At 37.7% G+C, this 16,524-nt stretch overlaps 1 protein-coding gene across 1 annotated transcript in view; it reads left to right on the top strand.

The window, feature by feature from the left end:
- MICU2 (mitochondrial calcium uptake 2) overlaps positions 1–16,524 on the top strand; it is a 239,826-nt gene that overhangs the window by 115,617 nt on the left and 107,685 nt on the right. Inside the window, exon 2 of the mRNA XM_059720513.1 lies at positions 538–685. Coding sequence (XP_059576496.1) covers positions 538–685 — 148 coding nt within the window. The remainder of the gene's footprint in view (positions 1–537; positions 686–16,524) is intronic.

Here is a 16,524-nt window from a genome sequence, read left to right on the forward strand (position 1 = left end):
TCTTGTTTATTCCCCATATTTGCATTTGTGTATGTGTGTCAGAAATATGTGCATTTTTACCTCCTTGCTTCCCTTTTGCACCACTTGTTGCAGTCCTGTGGCCCTCTGGCCCTTTTCCAAAGTTGAATGGCTTCTTCAAGACCTTTTCCTTCTGGACTGTGTGCTCTGTTGCTGGAGGGCTGTGATTGCAAAGGTCCTAAATTGAAGCAAGGAAAATTTAGGTTTGAGATGAGAGAGAACTTTATAACTCTGAGGGTGGTTATGCATTGAAACAGATTACTTAGAAAGGCTGTGGTATCTCTAGTCTTGGAAACTTTTAAAAGCAGGTTAGACAAACACTTAGATGAAGTGATTTAGACTGGGATGATCTTGTCCTTTGAGCAGGAGGTTAGGCTAGATAATCTCCTGAGGGCTCTTCCAATTCTATTTTTCTTTGATTCTGTGATAATAAAAGTCATCATATGACCCTGCCTTATTACAATTCTGGTCTAAAAACCAAAACATATTTTTGTTGCATCAATCTTTTCTCTGTTTCAGAAGGAAGATGTTGCTGATGAGGAAATGGCAGAAAAATTGTCTATTCGAAAACAACGCTTTATGCATTTTGCATCATTGGAGTATAATGGAGAATATTACATGACACCAAGGGACTTCCTGTTCTCGGTGATGTTTGATCAAGTTGGGCGTAAGTTAATTTTTGTTCAATACATAGTACCATATTTCCTCACTTACCGCATGCCCCTGAGTAAGACACACACCTCGTTTTTGAAAGGTGGAATTAAGAAAAAAGATCTTTCCTTGAAAATACCAGTAAGTACAGTATTTTTGCAGGGAAAACACAGGCAACTGCAGTAGGGGAAGCTCAAAAACCTGTGGCTGCTCTGTAACTTGTTTACCTGCAGGATACAGCCACCCCAGCCTGAAAAGATACAAGGGGCCAGGCAGTTCAGTTTCCAGAATCCTGCTGGAGCTGATCTGGCCAGCCCCTCTTTTTGAACCAGATGGGCCTGTACCTGACAGCAGGTGACACTAAGTATCTACTCAGCTTAATGTGGAGTTTGGCTTCTACAGGATTGGGCCCTCTGCTTCCCACACTTCCCCATTTAAAGCTCACACCTCCATTTTCACCAGGTGATTTTCAGGGAGTGGGGGGAAGGTGCATGTCATGTGCAAGTAAATATGGTAGAGGTGAAGGATTGATGGTTTATCCTGTGGGTGCTTTTAAAAAGGCATTAACCTTTTGACATAATTTATAAACAGCATACTTGTAAATCCTAATAGGCACCAGTTGGCTTACCTGTTAAGAATAAAGATTAAGGAATCTGGAGATGTTATGCAAATAATTTAGTGCCCTGATTTGCATATATGATCAGTGTGCTTTTCCTCATTTACCTATATGACACACACAATTCAGTTCTAATACATCAATATTCAAAATACAGCCCTCCTAGCTGTCTAACTGTTCCACTCACTGATAACTTGACCTACTTTGGAGGAGAAGGCAGTAATGGGTGTGCCTTGAATTCACAAAGCAATGAGGGAAAGGGTGCAGGGAGATGTGGACTTCAGCCCTGGGCTTCATTTTGCAACAGGATATCTCTTGTACAGAAGTGGAGCTTGTACGAAACATACTGATATTATGTATGTATTTAAAAAAACTTTATTTTAAAGTTTGTCCTCCAAAATTAAACCAGTAGGCAACATAGTAAGTACATGTGGTATGAAGCTGTTTTCCTTTTGCCCTGGGTTCAAGGTATGAATTCAGGTGTCCTGGCCAAATCCTAGCCTGGTTAACAATTAACTCATTCTGCAAATTCAGTTTTAGCTATCTCTTCAAGCTGTCTCTTCACTTTCTTGCCACACAGTGTGTGACAATGTCACAGCTGGAGTTTCCTGCTTTTAAAGCAGTAATCTCCTTTCCTTTTTTAGGGCATTATTAAACATGCTGTGAAGGTGGGGGTAGGGGATCACTTTAATTAGAGCAGCTCCAAAGGCCGCTCTAGTTAAAGTGCCACAGCATCTCATGTATCAGCATCCTTGCACTTCAAAATGGCAACAGAGGCACTTTAACTAAAGCTTATGAAATGAACTTTAGTTAAAGCACCCCCGCTGCCATTTTGAAACATGGGAACGCTGATACACGAGACACAGAGGCTGGCTGGAGCACACTAACTAGCACACTCCAGCAGGCTCGATTAATCGAATGTGCTCCAAGCAGCCTCCCATACATCTACAGGCACCCTTATAGATCCAGTGTTCCTGCTGCAGATTCTGTCAGGTTATAGAGATCTACTCTCTGCAGTCTAATGTTCTTCCTTCCTCCAAGTCTGTGGCTCTTCCCTGTTGCATGGACCTCATTACATCTACCCTCTCTGCAACCTTTAGTTTTATGCAATGGCTTTATAAGAAGCTTGATGTCCTTCTTGGGGGGCTGATAAAGTCCATTGTTTAAGAGCCCAGAAGAGGGTGCCCACAATCTATGAGTTGTCTGGGAGAAGGAGTAGATTTACCAGGTAAGAGTGATTTGTGGTGTTTGCATAGATTCGTAGGTTTGACTATAACAATCCTGATGTATTTTAGTTTAATATACATATATAAATATGATGTATTTGATGTGTTAAAGATTGCAGCTGTTTTTCCACCTGTACATTTACAGCCCCTTAAAAATACATACATTTTAAAACACCGTAAAAGTAACCTAAGTCCTTGAACCAGTTTTCTGGCTCTTGGTTGGTTTCACAAATTGAGTTAAACTGCTTTAGTCTTGGCGTAGCTGTTATAAAAACACAAAATGGAGCAGGGTATGCATCTTCCAGACACTTTTAGTAAATGTGACCTTTTCAAGCTTTGCATCCTTGCAGGTTGTCTCTAATCTTGAAGTTGACCTTCTCATGTAACAACAAGTAATTACTCCCACAGATCAGCATGACATTGTCAAATGCTCTTAATATTCTAAAATAAAATTTAAAAAATTTAAATGTGACCATATATAGTTTATGCTTATAAAAGTTGAGTCATGCTGACCCTAGCTGCTTATTCCTTTTTAAAAATGTGTGTTTAACATTTTTAATAGGGAAAAAATTGTCCCCTTTTTGCTCACTTTCCAGTAACTTAAAAAGGTGGAAGGGATTTTCCATGAGTTTTCCAAACAAAAATACTAAAAGACGCTGAGCCTAGAAAATTTTAGCTCTGAAGCTGCGTGCTTCAGAAAGTTGTGTGTAAAAGTAAGGTTATAATAAGAAGCATCTTAGCAATTTCTCCTTGGGAGGAATAGCAGTTGCTCCCACCAATAGCAATTGCTACCAGAATCGTACATATTCATTGTTTTCTCCTACAACATTCAGGTGTTCAATGAGGTGATATATGGACAAGATTCCTTTGTTAGATGAAGCCATATTAAATTTAGGTATTTTACTGATTGTATAGGACACAGTTATCTTAAGACAACAACTTCAAAGAAAAAAAAATAAAGTTTAGATGCAGTAATGTGTATTTCACATCCCAGTTTGACTTCAAACTTACTAATGGCTAACATGCTGCAAAAAGAAAATATTTTAGAAGTCATAGATAAACTTTACTATATGCACACACATTCTTAATGCTTTAATAAGTGAACGTAACCAGTGAAGGCACATTAACCTGAAACAGATTTAGAACTGTAAGAATTAATTTTTGTCCAATGTTATAGAATGCTAGGCATTCTTACTTGTAGCTAGTAATAGCAGTTTTCCATTGAGAATTTGAATCATTTTTATATTCAGTTACTTATCTCAGAAAAAAGTACCGTTCCTTTTATTTAGAATTATCCCCCTGGAGGACAGTCTGCTTAATATTACAAGCTCTTAGCCATTTATATTAATTAGTGTACCAGGCAGATGAATTTCTTAACTCATGTTGTAATTGATTTGGACACTCTCCCTGCTTATACCACACAATTAATTCACTTTTATCCTAGAGGCATACCAACAAGATATTTCAGCGCTTAAATTTGGATCTGTCCCAAGATTTTTTAAGAGAAAACTCAAATATTTCACCACTGATCTCATCAGGTCTTTTAGTTATTTGTTTATTAAGGCGCTTTTTATCTTTCAGTAAAGGTGTACACTTCAATATTTGATTCTATACTTGAGCAACTATAACTGTTATATCTGTATATAAAATTATTGTAATTCAGAAACTCTTGATTTGATTTATTTTAGACTTATCTTTAAAAATAGCCCATACAAAAGCTTGAGAACTCTGGCAATAATTAGATTTATAATAACCATTTGTTCTCATAAACACTAATTTACAGATAAATTAACACTGCCAGCTGGCAGCCATAAATAATCAAAATGAAAAGGAGAGTTTACCTCAGCTGGTAAACAGTAAAAACTGCTGGAAAGTCTGTTGCTCTCAAAATATACCCAGCAGCTTAGGCTCATCCTTCTCCCCAAAGCCCTGTTAAGTAAACAAGGCTTTTGCAATATGCCTAGAGGGGTCACCAACTGGAAGCCATGCTGAACCCATGTGGGGGAAAGCTGGAGCCTTTTGGAAAGCAGCATCCTGTTTCATCTTACCATAGGGACACCTGTGGCAGTATGTGACAAGGAGGGAGGAGATCTCTCAGGGGTTGCCTTTTGTAAGTCATGACCAACACTTTCAGCAGTATTCAGAGATCAGTACAGATCCCAGAGCTGTAGTATCAATGCTTCCCTTGCCCCACTCTATGGATCTTTTCAGAGAAGGAATATCCAGGTAAGATCTTACAAGAACTCTGGGGGTTGTGCCTACTTTTCATACAGTTTTGATGCATGTCATCTTCATGCAAAAAAATACTTTATTTTTTGCATACCGCATGCTCCCAAATAACACATACCCGAGGCATTTATACACACATTTTCATCCCACTAAGTGCCAGAGATCCTCTGCTCCACACGCAAGCTCTTGCAAACTGCAATGCACCACGTGCAGTTGTATAACTGGTGAAATGCGGGTCAGTGCACAGAAAATGGCAGCAGTGCACTTTTGAACTAAAGTACCTCCTATGTGTTTTAGTTCAAAAGTACGCCACTGCCATTTTCTCAGTGCTGACACGCATTTCGCCACTTATGCATCTGCATGCACTGCAGCGCCGGGCACTTTTCACAGCACCCACCGCTACAGTATGTGCATGTATACAAATACCCCTTAATTTTGGAAGGTGGAATGCAAAAAACAAGATTTTTCCAGAAGTCATGGTGGACTTTGTGACATAGAATAAGTTCCCCTGGAAATATAGTGTCTAGAAAGCGAGATAGTCTGAGTGAAGCAGCAGGGCCTTCCTGGTTAGTAGGACATCAACAGAGCTAGGCTCCAGACTCCTACAAAAGCAGTAGCAAGACTATTATTTCTTTCCTGTAAATATTTCTTTATATAAGTTCCTGTAAAGATTGGAGTGTTGTTTCCACACCACTAGAGTTACCATACATCCAGGTTTTCCCGGGCCTGTCCTCTTTTTTTGGGTCCTCCCAATTCCTTCTGGGCATTTTTAAAAAATGCCCAGAAGTGTCGCTGATTTTGAGTTTGCTTCCACTTTCCCAGCACTTCCCAGTTTGCCCCAAAAAGAGCTGTTTGGGGCTGGGGAGAGTGGAGGAAGGTGATTGGAGGCCAGGGCATCACGTGATCTGTGCACGGGCCCTGGCAACTGCAGGCAGGTAAGCATGTGAGCACATGCATGTGTGCCTACTGGCACTGGGGATGCAGCAGGACAGGAAGGTAGAGGAAGGGAATGGGAGGTTCTTCAGGGCAGCAGGGAGCTGTGTGGGCAGCAGGGCTGGGAGAGACAGGGGGCTGCGGGTTGGGAGTGAGGGGTGCTGGCAAGTCAGAGTGGGGAGGAGGGTGCAGGTCAGGAGTGAGGGGTATCAGCAGGGTCGGGGGGCTGCTGTTTGGAAGTAAGGGGAATCGGCATGTTCTGAGGGGCAGGGTACTGTGGGTCGGGAGTGAGGGGGCAGCAGCAGGGCTGGGGGGTCTGTGGCTTGGGAGTGAGGGGCAAGAGCAAGGCATGGGCATATCACTGCCCCCCACCACAATCATACACCCCCTTCCACTTCTCTTCCCCCCCCCCCCCCCCGAAATTCTCTTTTAACTGGACATATGGTAATACTACACACCACAAATCTCATCAGGATACAGATTGCATGCAGCAGCTCACTTGCCCTGTACCAGTTTAGGTACAAGCTACAGTGCTCAGCCAATAGCTATGTTAGCTTTGAAAGGGTTAGCACAGCACTCAGGCCCTTCTTGAGGGAACCGCAAAGAAGCAGCAGCCATCTTGGCAGTATTAGAGCCAGTGTCTCCCTGCTTCTATTCTAATGAAGAAAAATCAGCTTCCCTACTGAAGATGCATACCCCAATGGGGGAATGGTGCATGTGATATGTAAGTAAATATAGTAAATATGTGAGACCATTTGTTGTAAGAGCCAATTTTTGTCCTAGAGGATGAAATTGTAAGAACTAAGTTGCAAAAGTTCTACTGTTCTTGTAGGAAAGCTAGCTTGTTTGCTCTCTCATCTGTTGCATTTGGGGGAGAAGGTGAAAGGTTTGTGCCCTATTTCCAGCAACTTCAGAAAGCATCTTCCTTTCACTCCTGTTACGGAGTGTTGTCAAGAGCTTTTCCATTTTCTCTTACTGGAGATATGGGATTTCTCTCCCAGGTCTCTCTTTCTATTCCTGTGTTTTCTTTCCTGAAATACCTATTTCCTTTTATTTTCTGCCCCTTTCCCCCACCGTCTCTGCCACCTCTTGTCCTCTATCTGATTCCTCATCCTCTTGTCCTCCGTCTGTCTTTTCCTTGCAAAGTAATGGAAACATTTCTTTCTTAGTCCTCCTGTCCTGGTTCTGCCTGCTTATAGGTCCCTAAAGAAATGGGTAGTGAAAGAAAACATAACATGCATTTAATTATGTAACATTTAACTGTGGACTGCTGATGTAACTGCTGGGTGGGAGGTGACTGCTATACTTTTCTGTCTCTTTAAACAACAAGGTGATAGCAGGTCTCCTTGCTTAGAAAATCAGCTCGTACCAGTAGGAAGCTGAACTTTTTCTTAAAAAAGGCAGCATTTGCCAACCATGGAAGAGAGAGGTCATTCCCTGGACAAGATAAGATTCATGCCCCCCATCAGAAGAATTGAAATTAATAGCTGCTCCCTCAGTTGCTTCTGGGAGAGTAAGGATGCATGACTTCTGGAGGAAAATGGCAAATGTCAGGTGCTCCATTTTCAAATAAGCAGTGATGATTTAAACTTGTGTTATGCAAATGTGGTGCAATTTTTTCCCAATTAAGAAGCAGGTTGGCACCATAGCAAGAACATTTTCAAAACTTTTGTCCACACACCCTCTTAGAATGATGCACTTCATGAAGTTAATTGTATTTTGTCATTTTAGCTTTGATTAGCCTTTTTAAAACTTGAAACCAGGTAGAAGATGCAAGATAGCTTGGAAGAACTGTATTTACAATTGAACTTCAAAACTACTGTAATCCTGTTTGTTTTCCTTCTGTTACTCCAAATTATATTGGAAAATCCCACACTGAAATTACATCCAGTACATCCACTACAAGAAATTAATCCTGTATAGGTTTTTTGGTAGTTGAAGTATTAGAGAGAGAAAAATCATTGTCAGATTGGGGCACTCCCTTTCTTTCACTGTAGGAAAATTAAGAAGAGAAAGTGAAGCATCCAGCCCATCAGAAAATGAACATATAAGGGTAAAACTTGAAACTTTGACATTCATCTTAATTTCAATCCTTTTTCATCTAAGAATCAGTTTTCTTTTTTTCAGGTTCTTCCCAAGGAATTGGGAACTCTGTCTCTTGTTGTTTGTTAGAGAAACATATTCCAAGAAAGTTTTTAACAGTTATTACTAGTAATCCTGGTAGAATGAAAATCTAAAGCTAAAAGAAACTAAGACTGCAGTTCTAATGCGTACAAGCTTGGTCAGTGGGGCTTCATATACACAACAGGCCACCTGCAGGATCTGGACATAAATATTTATTATAGGGAACATTTTCCTTTTTACAACATTGGTATTTGGTTCCTAACTTAGTGTTTACTCATTTCAAGGAGTTTACAATTTAAATTCAATATGAGTTTACAAATTAAATTCCATTCAGTAATGAGGTCCATAAACAGGTAAAACAATTAAGAGGTCAAAGGAAGGACTAGGATGACAGGATCAATTGGTTATATAGGAATGGTTGTTACCCATTTTATTCCTTGTAGACTGCAGAGGTAAGAGCTTGCTTTTGGAGAGTACCTAGGCACTTAGGGTGCCTATACATGAGCAGGGAAGCTGCTACGACACTGTAATTCTAGCACATGGCAATTACTGCACTCCAGCAGCCTCCCATGTCTCATGTATCGGTGTTCCTGCACTTCAAAATGGCAGCAGGGGCGCATTATCTAAAGCTCATTCAATGAGCTTTAAAGTGCTCCCGGCGCCATTTTGAAGTGCAGAGATGCTGATACACGAGACGCTCTGGGTACTCTTACCCCCCAGCACCCCCAGAGCATGTGGATAACCACCCAGGAAGTTTGCATTCATTAGGATAAGACTTAAGCAGGTACCTAACTTTAAGCATGCTCTTAAAACCCATTGAAGTCTCCTGGAAACCAACATAATACAGTAATACAGTTTGTCTACCTAAAATTGAATTTTAAGCCTCATTGCCTTCAGTTAATCCATTGGACATGAGGAAATAAAACCAAAACAAATATTGTTGGGCATTCATTTATTTTCCTAAAGGTATTTTAACATTAAAAACAATCAATTAAATCTGTTTAGTAGCTTTTAAAGCAAAATCACTTTACAGCTGTTGTCTGAATAACTCTTTTGGTTGAAAAGGTCAGCTGGTCAACTCTTCTCATTGTCTGCATATTCTTAGGTGTTTAGTGATCTTTTCAAGTAGAGAATTAAGACAGTCATTGTCAGTCCCCATCAGTTATTCATACATTAATGTTGAGTGGAGACCCTTAGCCTGATGTGTCAGTTTGAGCATGAAAACACTGCCTTTCTTAGCAAACAGGAGTTGCTATTCCTGATTTCAACTGATAAGCATGAATCTGTAATTTGTTGTGGCTGGAGTAGCTAATATAATTGCAGCAGACAATTAAAGAGATGCTGTTAAACAGCATAAAATTAAAGAGAGCATGAATGAAAGATGTTAATAGCTGCCATCAAACATGTCTTTGATCTATCCGCAATCACAGACCTCAGTGAAGATGGTGGGCATACTAGCCACCCTTTCTTCATGCTAAGTGAAAGAAGCAATTAAATTCCTTTTATGGTATAAGGTACCTGGGAATAATGGAAACCACTACTCAGAACACAAAAATGTGCAGTTCCTCAGTGTCTGTCAGTGGTGTTTAGGCACTTAAGGCCCATTGACTTAGGCATGAGCTAGGAATCAAAATATGTTTTGAAGATCTGGACTGAGGCAATCAGCCACTAAGCTGTTGGGGCCATATGGTTTTGGGAGACTGGTACCAAGAGCAAGAGCTGGGATGTTGATTAATTGGAGCTGAATCTGACAATCGAAAGGAGAAGGTAAAGAAGACATGAGCAGAAAGCCAGGGAAGCAATGATAACCTTTTCCGTTAGAGGGAATAAAGCCTGTTCCTTGTGGCACAGGACAGGCTGGAAAAGCAAGTTTGGAAGTTGTAGGCATATGGGCTCCCTGCTGTTTCCTCAAACACAGTATGAATGTACAGAAATATACAGTTCTGCACCAAGGAAATTCCTGACACACATCATCGATTTCTACTAATGGAAACAACCCCAGAAAATCCTGATCAGTTCATTCCTAGAATCAAATGGGAACAACATTAATCCTCCCCCCTCTCCCTACTAGCTTCTGGGGGATTCCCAAGCACATGTTCATAGCATATACAGTGAAGCCCACATCACTTGTAAAGTTACTTCCACCAGTCCAACCTGTTTTAAAAAAACAAGCAGTTTGGTTTGTTTTTTTTTTGCAGCTGCATATGTTCTTTATGGCATCTCTCTTGGTTTTGTCTGCATAATATGTCCTTAAATAACCTTAGTGTTTCCAGTGGTTGAAATTATAGCTGTAGAGAAGCTCATCACCTCGGCTGTGTTATAGTGTGAGTTAGTTGAGAAGCTAGTATTTTATCATTATTCTTATCTTTGTTTCAGGCTGTTAATATCCTAAGACTTACAGAATCAGAGAAGAGCTTAGAAAGAATATTGAATTTTTAAGGTCGGCAACATATTGGTGATGTCCACTTTAACTGTTTTTCTTTTAATATACTTATACTATAGTTTCTTATATTCACATTTGATACAATATATTATTATAAGATTAATTTTATATATTTTTTCACATACCTAACATACATAATTTAACTAGCTTTTCAAGTTAATTGTTGGTATAGCACTGTTTCACTCAATAATTTTCACTTGGTGAATTACTTCATGTGCTTTGTTGCTTGTATACTTTTATATTTTCTTTCCACTTGAATGTAATTCGAATTTAGAAGAGATTAACTAGTGATCTGTATAACAGATGAGTATTCTTATTGACAATCTTTTAAAGACAAAAAGGGCATTTATAGACATGCTTCAAGAGTGGCAGGGAGGGGCACTTTTAATTAAAAGCATCCCTCTCGGAGGCGCTCTAATTAAAGTACCCTGAGCATCATGTGTATCACATTAAACTAAAGTTCCTTGAATGAGCTTTAGTTAAAGCGCCCCTGCCACTGTTTTTCAGTGCAGGGACACTGATGCACATAACGCTGGAGTCTGCTGGAGCGCGGTAATTACCACATTCCAGCAGACTCGATTAATGTAATTGCAGTGTGTCAGAGCAGCGTCACTGCACATGTATAGGCACCCAAAGTGTTAAAATTATAACCAATATCAAACTACCTTAGGTATATATGGATTGCCAAAAGGATTTCTACATGTGGTTGGGTAGAATTTATTACTGAAGTAGTATTGTGTGCCCTTTGTCAGTGTTTCGAAACATGCAATAAATGGGAATTTATTATACAACACTTTTCAAGATAAGAAAACTTAGTTAGATTACATAGGACTGGAGTGCAAATACATGAACTGTCATAAAATATAACCCAAATGATCTTGAACTCTGTTTTGATGAACCTTAGTTCAACAATTTTGTTCCTTTGCTTCCTGGTACATGAGTTTTTTATTACTGATTTTGTTTAATATAGGCAAAAATTGTGAGATTCATGGCATTTTTCTATTGATTAAATCACACCTGTAAAGTTTGTTATTTACTGTCAGGGTGAAAATGAAGAAAAATATTTACAATCCTGCCATTTAAAAGAGTATGAACTGATACCAAATACACAGCTTTTTAACAGACTTATTTTGTTTTGCATATTGACACAGTAAAGTACTCAGAATGGCAAGGTCCAAAAACACTTGAGTGTGCTGTCTACAAGTGGCATTGAATGTTGCATTTTAGCTGAAAATATTTGCTTTATTCTGTTATAGTTGTTTGCTTAAGGAAAGCCCTGTGCGCCAATTTTTAATTACTAGCAAAAGAGTAAAAAAGTTCTGATGGCCTGACAGCATCTGTACCTATGCTGGTCTCTTGCACTGATCAACTTAACACATGCAGAATGTACTTTGGGGGACTTTATTTTTATGGATACATGCCAGATACTCAGTGTTCAAACACTGCAACCACAGGGATATTAAGCAACTCTAGCAAGACATTACAAATTATAGTATGTACAACATTTACAATTGCATATTTTATTCCTCTGTTTAGCATATTGCAGAAACTTCAGAATGTACTCTGTACTATTTTGTAATGAAAGTATCAAAGAATAAATTCAGCATACTGTGGTATATCATAGACTTCTAATGTATTTTAAGGGTAATTGAAAATGTTACGCATAACAAATAAAGGCCTAATTGGCTTTAGATTTGTTTTAACAAGAAATTAATTTTCATTGAGGTATACTTGATATTTTAAAAAGACTTGAGGTCAGCTTCAGTTAAGCCTTGTATTTTAAGGAACCATTGCATACAATTAGAAAAGATTCATGTTTCAATTTATACAGACTTTTATGATGTTGGTCCTCTTACCTTGAGAGAAAACAGAAATATTACCTCTCCTATATTATTTCTATAAAATTTGACAAATATCTGCTTAAATTTTTAAAAGCGCTGGTGTAACTACTTGTAAATTAGCATTTCAGTGTAGAATAAAAAATTACACTACCTTAAAATTAGGCTTCCTTTTATTCAAAATCCTTCCAGTTCCCAGATATTGAACAAAAAGTTAATCCAGATGTAAAGTACTTTAATAAATTTCTTAAAAATTGAAATAGCTTTGGTCATTGTATATTGCTTAATTTACTTTTGCTTTCTTTTTTTAATTATGCATTATTTATGACATGCCTTTTAAAGATCTTAAAATTGCATTTATCTATATGGATATGTTTTCTCCATATTCTTCTTGGGAAATGCCTCCTTTCCTTCCCATCATTCCCTTCCACATGGAGTGTCAAATCAGCAAGGTTTTCTTTCTCTCAAAATCATTCCTTAATAAACGAGAGCCCTGATCCTGCAATCACTTATGTATGGGAGCAGTCCCACTGAATTTGACATGGTTGTCAATGGAAATTGATGGGTTCTAAGTTTGTCTATGGAAGCAAACTTGCTCATTGTGATATGTTATCGAATTGTAGTTACTATGGGACTTGATGTTTAACATAATACTTCACTATATGTTGCCTTACTGTGAATCTCAAAAGTGAATTTTGGGGGAAGAGAAATAAATCACAAGAATTGTTTGTGCTGTGGCGGGGAGAGGAAAGGGAGGATGAAGGATCACTAGACAATGAAAAATATTCCAAAAATAAAGAAATGAGTAATAATCCTAATGGACTATTATGGTGTTTCTTGATACCCAGGGCCTATCTTAATGTTAAAATTGTATATTAAATTGGAGGTCTCAGTCTTTTCAGACTCAGAAAATTATGCTCCCTTTATGTTCCATCTTAGATAGGGTCTACATGTCTAAGAAAGGGGAGCATAAAGGAAACATAAGAGTAAAGCAGAGCAGAGAAATGATAATATTTCATGGAGGGAACTAAACTATTCCTTCCCCTAACTCTAAGGGAGAAGATTGCGAGGGTATAGATTATCTCTCTTCATTTAAAATACCCGGCTTCCTAAAAAGCAATTAACTAAAGGTAAAATTCCTACCTCCTCTGCTCTTCGTGGGAAAAATATGTATCAGGTCTAAAACTCTCTCCAAAATGATTGCCCAATACAATACAATGGATGAGACCCAAAGATGACTATTCTACTTTTCAGTGTCAATAAAATGTCACTGATGCAAACTGTACATTTGCCTGTAGCATTATTGCACTGATGAGCATAAATGCATTTATTCCGGCAATATCCCCATGAGTCCAACAGTTCTCATATAATGTTTGTGATTATATTCCTTCTTCACCAAAATGGACACTTCAGGGATGCAGAGCTGGGTACAGAGATTAAGACACATTTTCAGGTAACTAGATTGGAAAACTTGATTTTTAGTTGCCATTATTTAGAAAGTTAAAAGTATAAAACATGAGTTTAAATATTCATAAAGCAAATCTTTGGCTACAGCTAGAAATTGAATCCAGACTTCCTGAGCCTGTGCTTCACAGGAGACCATCCTACCACACCCTCTCCATGGTTGGTATGCTTTATCTGTTGTTATTATCTTTTAATCTTCTGGTATCACCCAGATTCTCCAGACATTACAGAAAAGGATTGAGGCTGTATGGTGATAGTCATGATTTTGGCTCCAAAGAGGCTAGCTGAATTGAACCAAAATAGTGAATTTAAAACATTAGAGGACAGAAGAGGAGAATGAGGTAGAGGGAGTGACTTAATGGCTCTAGAAAGTTATTGGAATTTTATTTTTATTTTGGTTTTATACAACTCAGTCTTTCTGACCACTTAACCATCATCTGCCTGATTTTCGAAAGTAAGTTTTTTGGGAAAAGAACATAATGTGCAGCTGGAATGGTGAACTAACTTGCTTTTACATTTTCACTCTCATTAAATACATCTAAAATTTAGAGAAGAGAAGAAATGTGAAATTGTTCATGCAACCCTGTCTTACAGCTTCCACCAGCTGCATATACCAATGGTCTTTCCACATGAATGTTCATCCACCTTCTCCCTCCCAAATCAGATCTGGAAGCCCAACTTCAACTCAACAAAATATTTTTAATTTTAAATGTTGTGATAATATTTACCTTTGAGATTGTAATGCAATTTAATTCTTTAAAAAATTGTGTTTGATATTAGAATATAATTCCGACATGATGGGTTAAATAATAGAATCTTCCTGCACAGATGGTCAAATGGATGAGCTCTTCTCTACTTTGCCAAAAAAACATACTGTTTTGTACTTTTCTTATTCCCCAGCATGACATAGCATTATTAGTACTGGTACCTCAACTGTACAGGGGTAAGAAATTTTAGCAGTTTATCTAATTGTGCAATTTGTTGTAAATGTGCTTATCAAGAAGTAATTGAAATATTGCAGGCTTCCAAGTTTAGTAGCATATCTTGGTGTGTAATGTTTTTTATAGCATTGAAGTCAAAGCTGTTGCATTTTAGCAGGTGGTGAGTCCAAGTATCAAGCATCAGAATATATTTTTTTCCAGCATCACATCTGGTCCCCTCAGCCAGCCAGTTCTTTTGCCTTTTGGTGTATTTAACTGCTAGCAGTTGCAGCAGCAAAAAATTGACTTTGGGTCAGGTGTCTGGTTACTATACTGACTGTATGCTTGGATGCCTTTGCCTTTTCAGTCATACTTGTTTGTAAGGAGTATGCCCTTAATTATACTTCTGAACAAAGTAACTTGTAGGTTTTAGCAGTTTCATTGCCTGCTGTGGACAGGTGCATTTGTTTCTTGTCTGAGAACTGTTATTTAGATCCATGTTGTTATAAAACAGTGGTAAAGATTACTTAAGAGCAAGTCTGCAGTACCGATTAGTTAAAGCTTTTTGGCCTTTTTTGTTCATACTAACTGTATTAGAACTGCATTAGTTAAAGTCATATTCTTATATCAGCTTAAAATAGCAGTGAGATTATAGTGAGCTTTGGAAGATTTTTGTTTACTTTTTTTTTTTTTTTTTATTTCCTTGTAATGCTGCTGAGTTTTGTTCAAGAATGAAGTGGAATAGGAGTTCTTATCATTCTTAACTTCTGCTGATTATGAAAAAAATGTTTGGCAGAGAGCAGTGTTATTAGCTATTAAGCCCTTGGGGAAGCAGTGATTGTCAATGAAAAGATGTATACAACTTCTCAATGAAGTAAAACAATTTTATTTAAAAAATATGAACAAAAGAATGAATATTAGAATTTTCTCTACTTGAGAATTGTTGTAAGCAAGAGGCAAGCAACCTCTGGTACAACACCCCTTGAAGGCTTTAGTTATTTAGAGTGTAAAAGTTATTGAGTGTTTAATAGCATCTGCATGGAAAACAGATTCTTTAAAACAAAAGAAAGTATCCCATCTACATATCAAATACTTGTAATACCAGTAATGGAAATATCTAGTTATTAATAACAAGAGTCTGCTTGTTGTATAAACATAGGCTGCTTTAGAATTTCAGAGGTCTTACAGCAGCTCCTAGTTTAGCTCACTATTCCAGTTTTGTGACATATGACTATAGTAGAAGATTAGTAAGAAAATGTACTTTTCTTCTTTATAGATGTGAACAAGTCTCAAGAATTCTTAAAATAATTCCTCCCTGTGTAAATATTTCTCTTATTTGTAATTAATTTTTTGTAGTGCACTGTACACCATTTAGATTGTGGCATGCCTCAGAAAATAACAGGGATTTTTCCTGCTGTAAATACTGAATCACTTCAGCAGATTACTTCATTATTTTTTATTTTAATGAATGCAGTGGAGTTCTGAAACATCCTGTTTAACTGACAATTAAGTCTTAACAGATGTAGTGTGAAAATCAGAATCCTATTTTTTTTTACTGCTGTTGCATGAATTTAACTTCTTGTAGCATATATCTTTTGCAAGTGGCAAGTATTGTTGCAATTCTAAGAAAATAAGATCTGTGTTTAAACAAAAAAACTGGTTGTATTGGAATAGTTGAGTGTTCTCACACAATGGGGATGAAAGGTAAGGCAGATATGTGAGTCTGTACATGCTAGGATACATCTACAGTAATCCATACTTTATTACAGTTGAATTCTAATTTCCATTCTAAATTTCCCTTTTCAGTTTTTCATACTTACTTATTTTTAAATTTTCCAACCTTGATCCTAAACAAAAGGTGATTTTTTTAATGAAAGTTATAGTCAAACTAATATAGCCATATTGAAAGATTTTGATGTATAGAACAGATTATTTTTCCATATGGTCTTATTAGAAATGTTTCATTCTGATTTGGTTTTGTTTTGTTTTTCTTTGGTTTTTTAAGGCTCAAGCTGGAAGTATTAGATATAGTTTCATAGTTATTAGGGTCAGAAGGGACCTA

The sequence above is a fragment of the Alligator mississippiensis genome, chromosome 1 (assembly GCF_030867095.1).
Source record: "Alligator mississippiensis isolate rAllMis1 chromosome 1, rAllMis1, whole genome shotgun sequence".
Classification (NCBI taxonomy): Eukaryota; Metazoa; Chordata; order Crocodylia; family Alligatoridae; genus Alligator; species Alligator mississippiensis.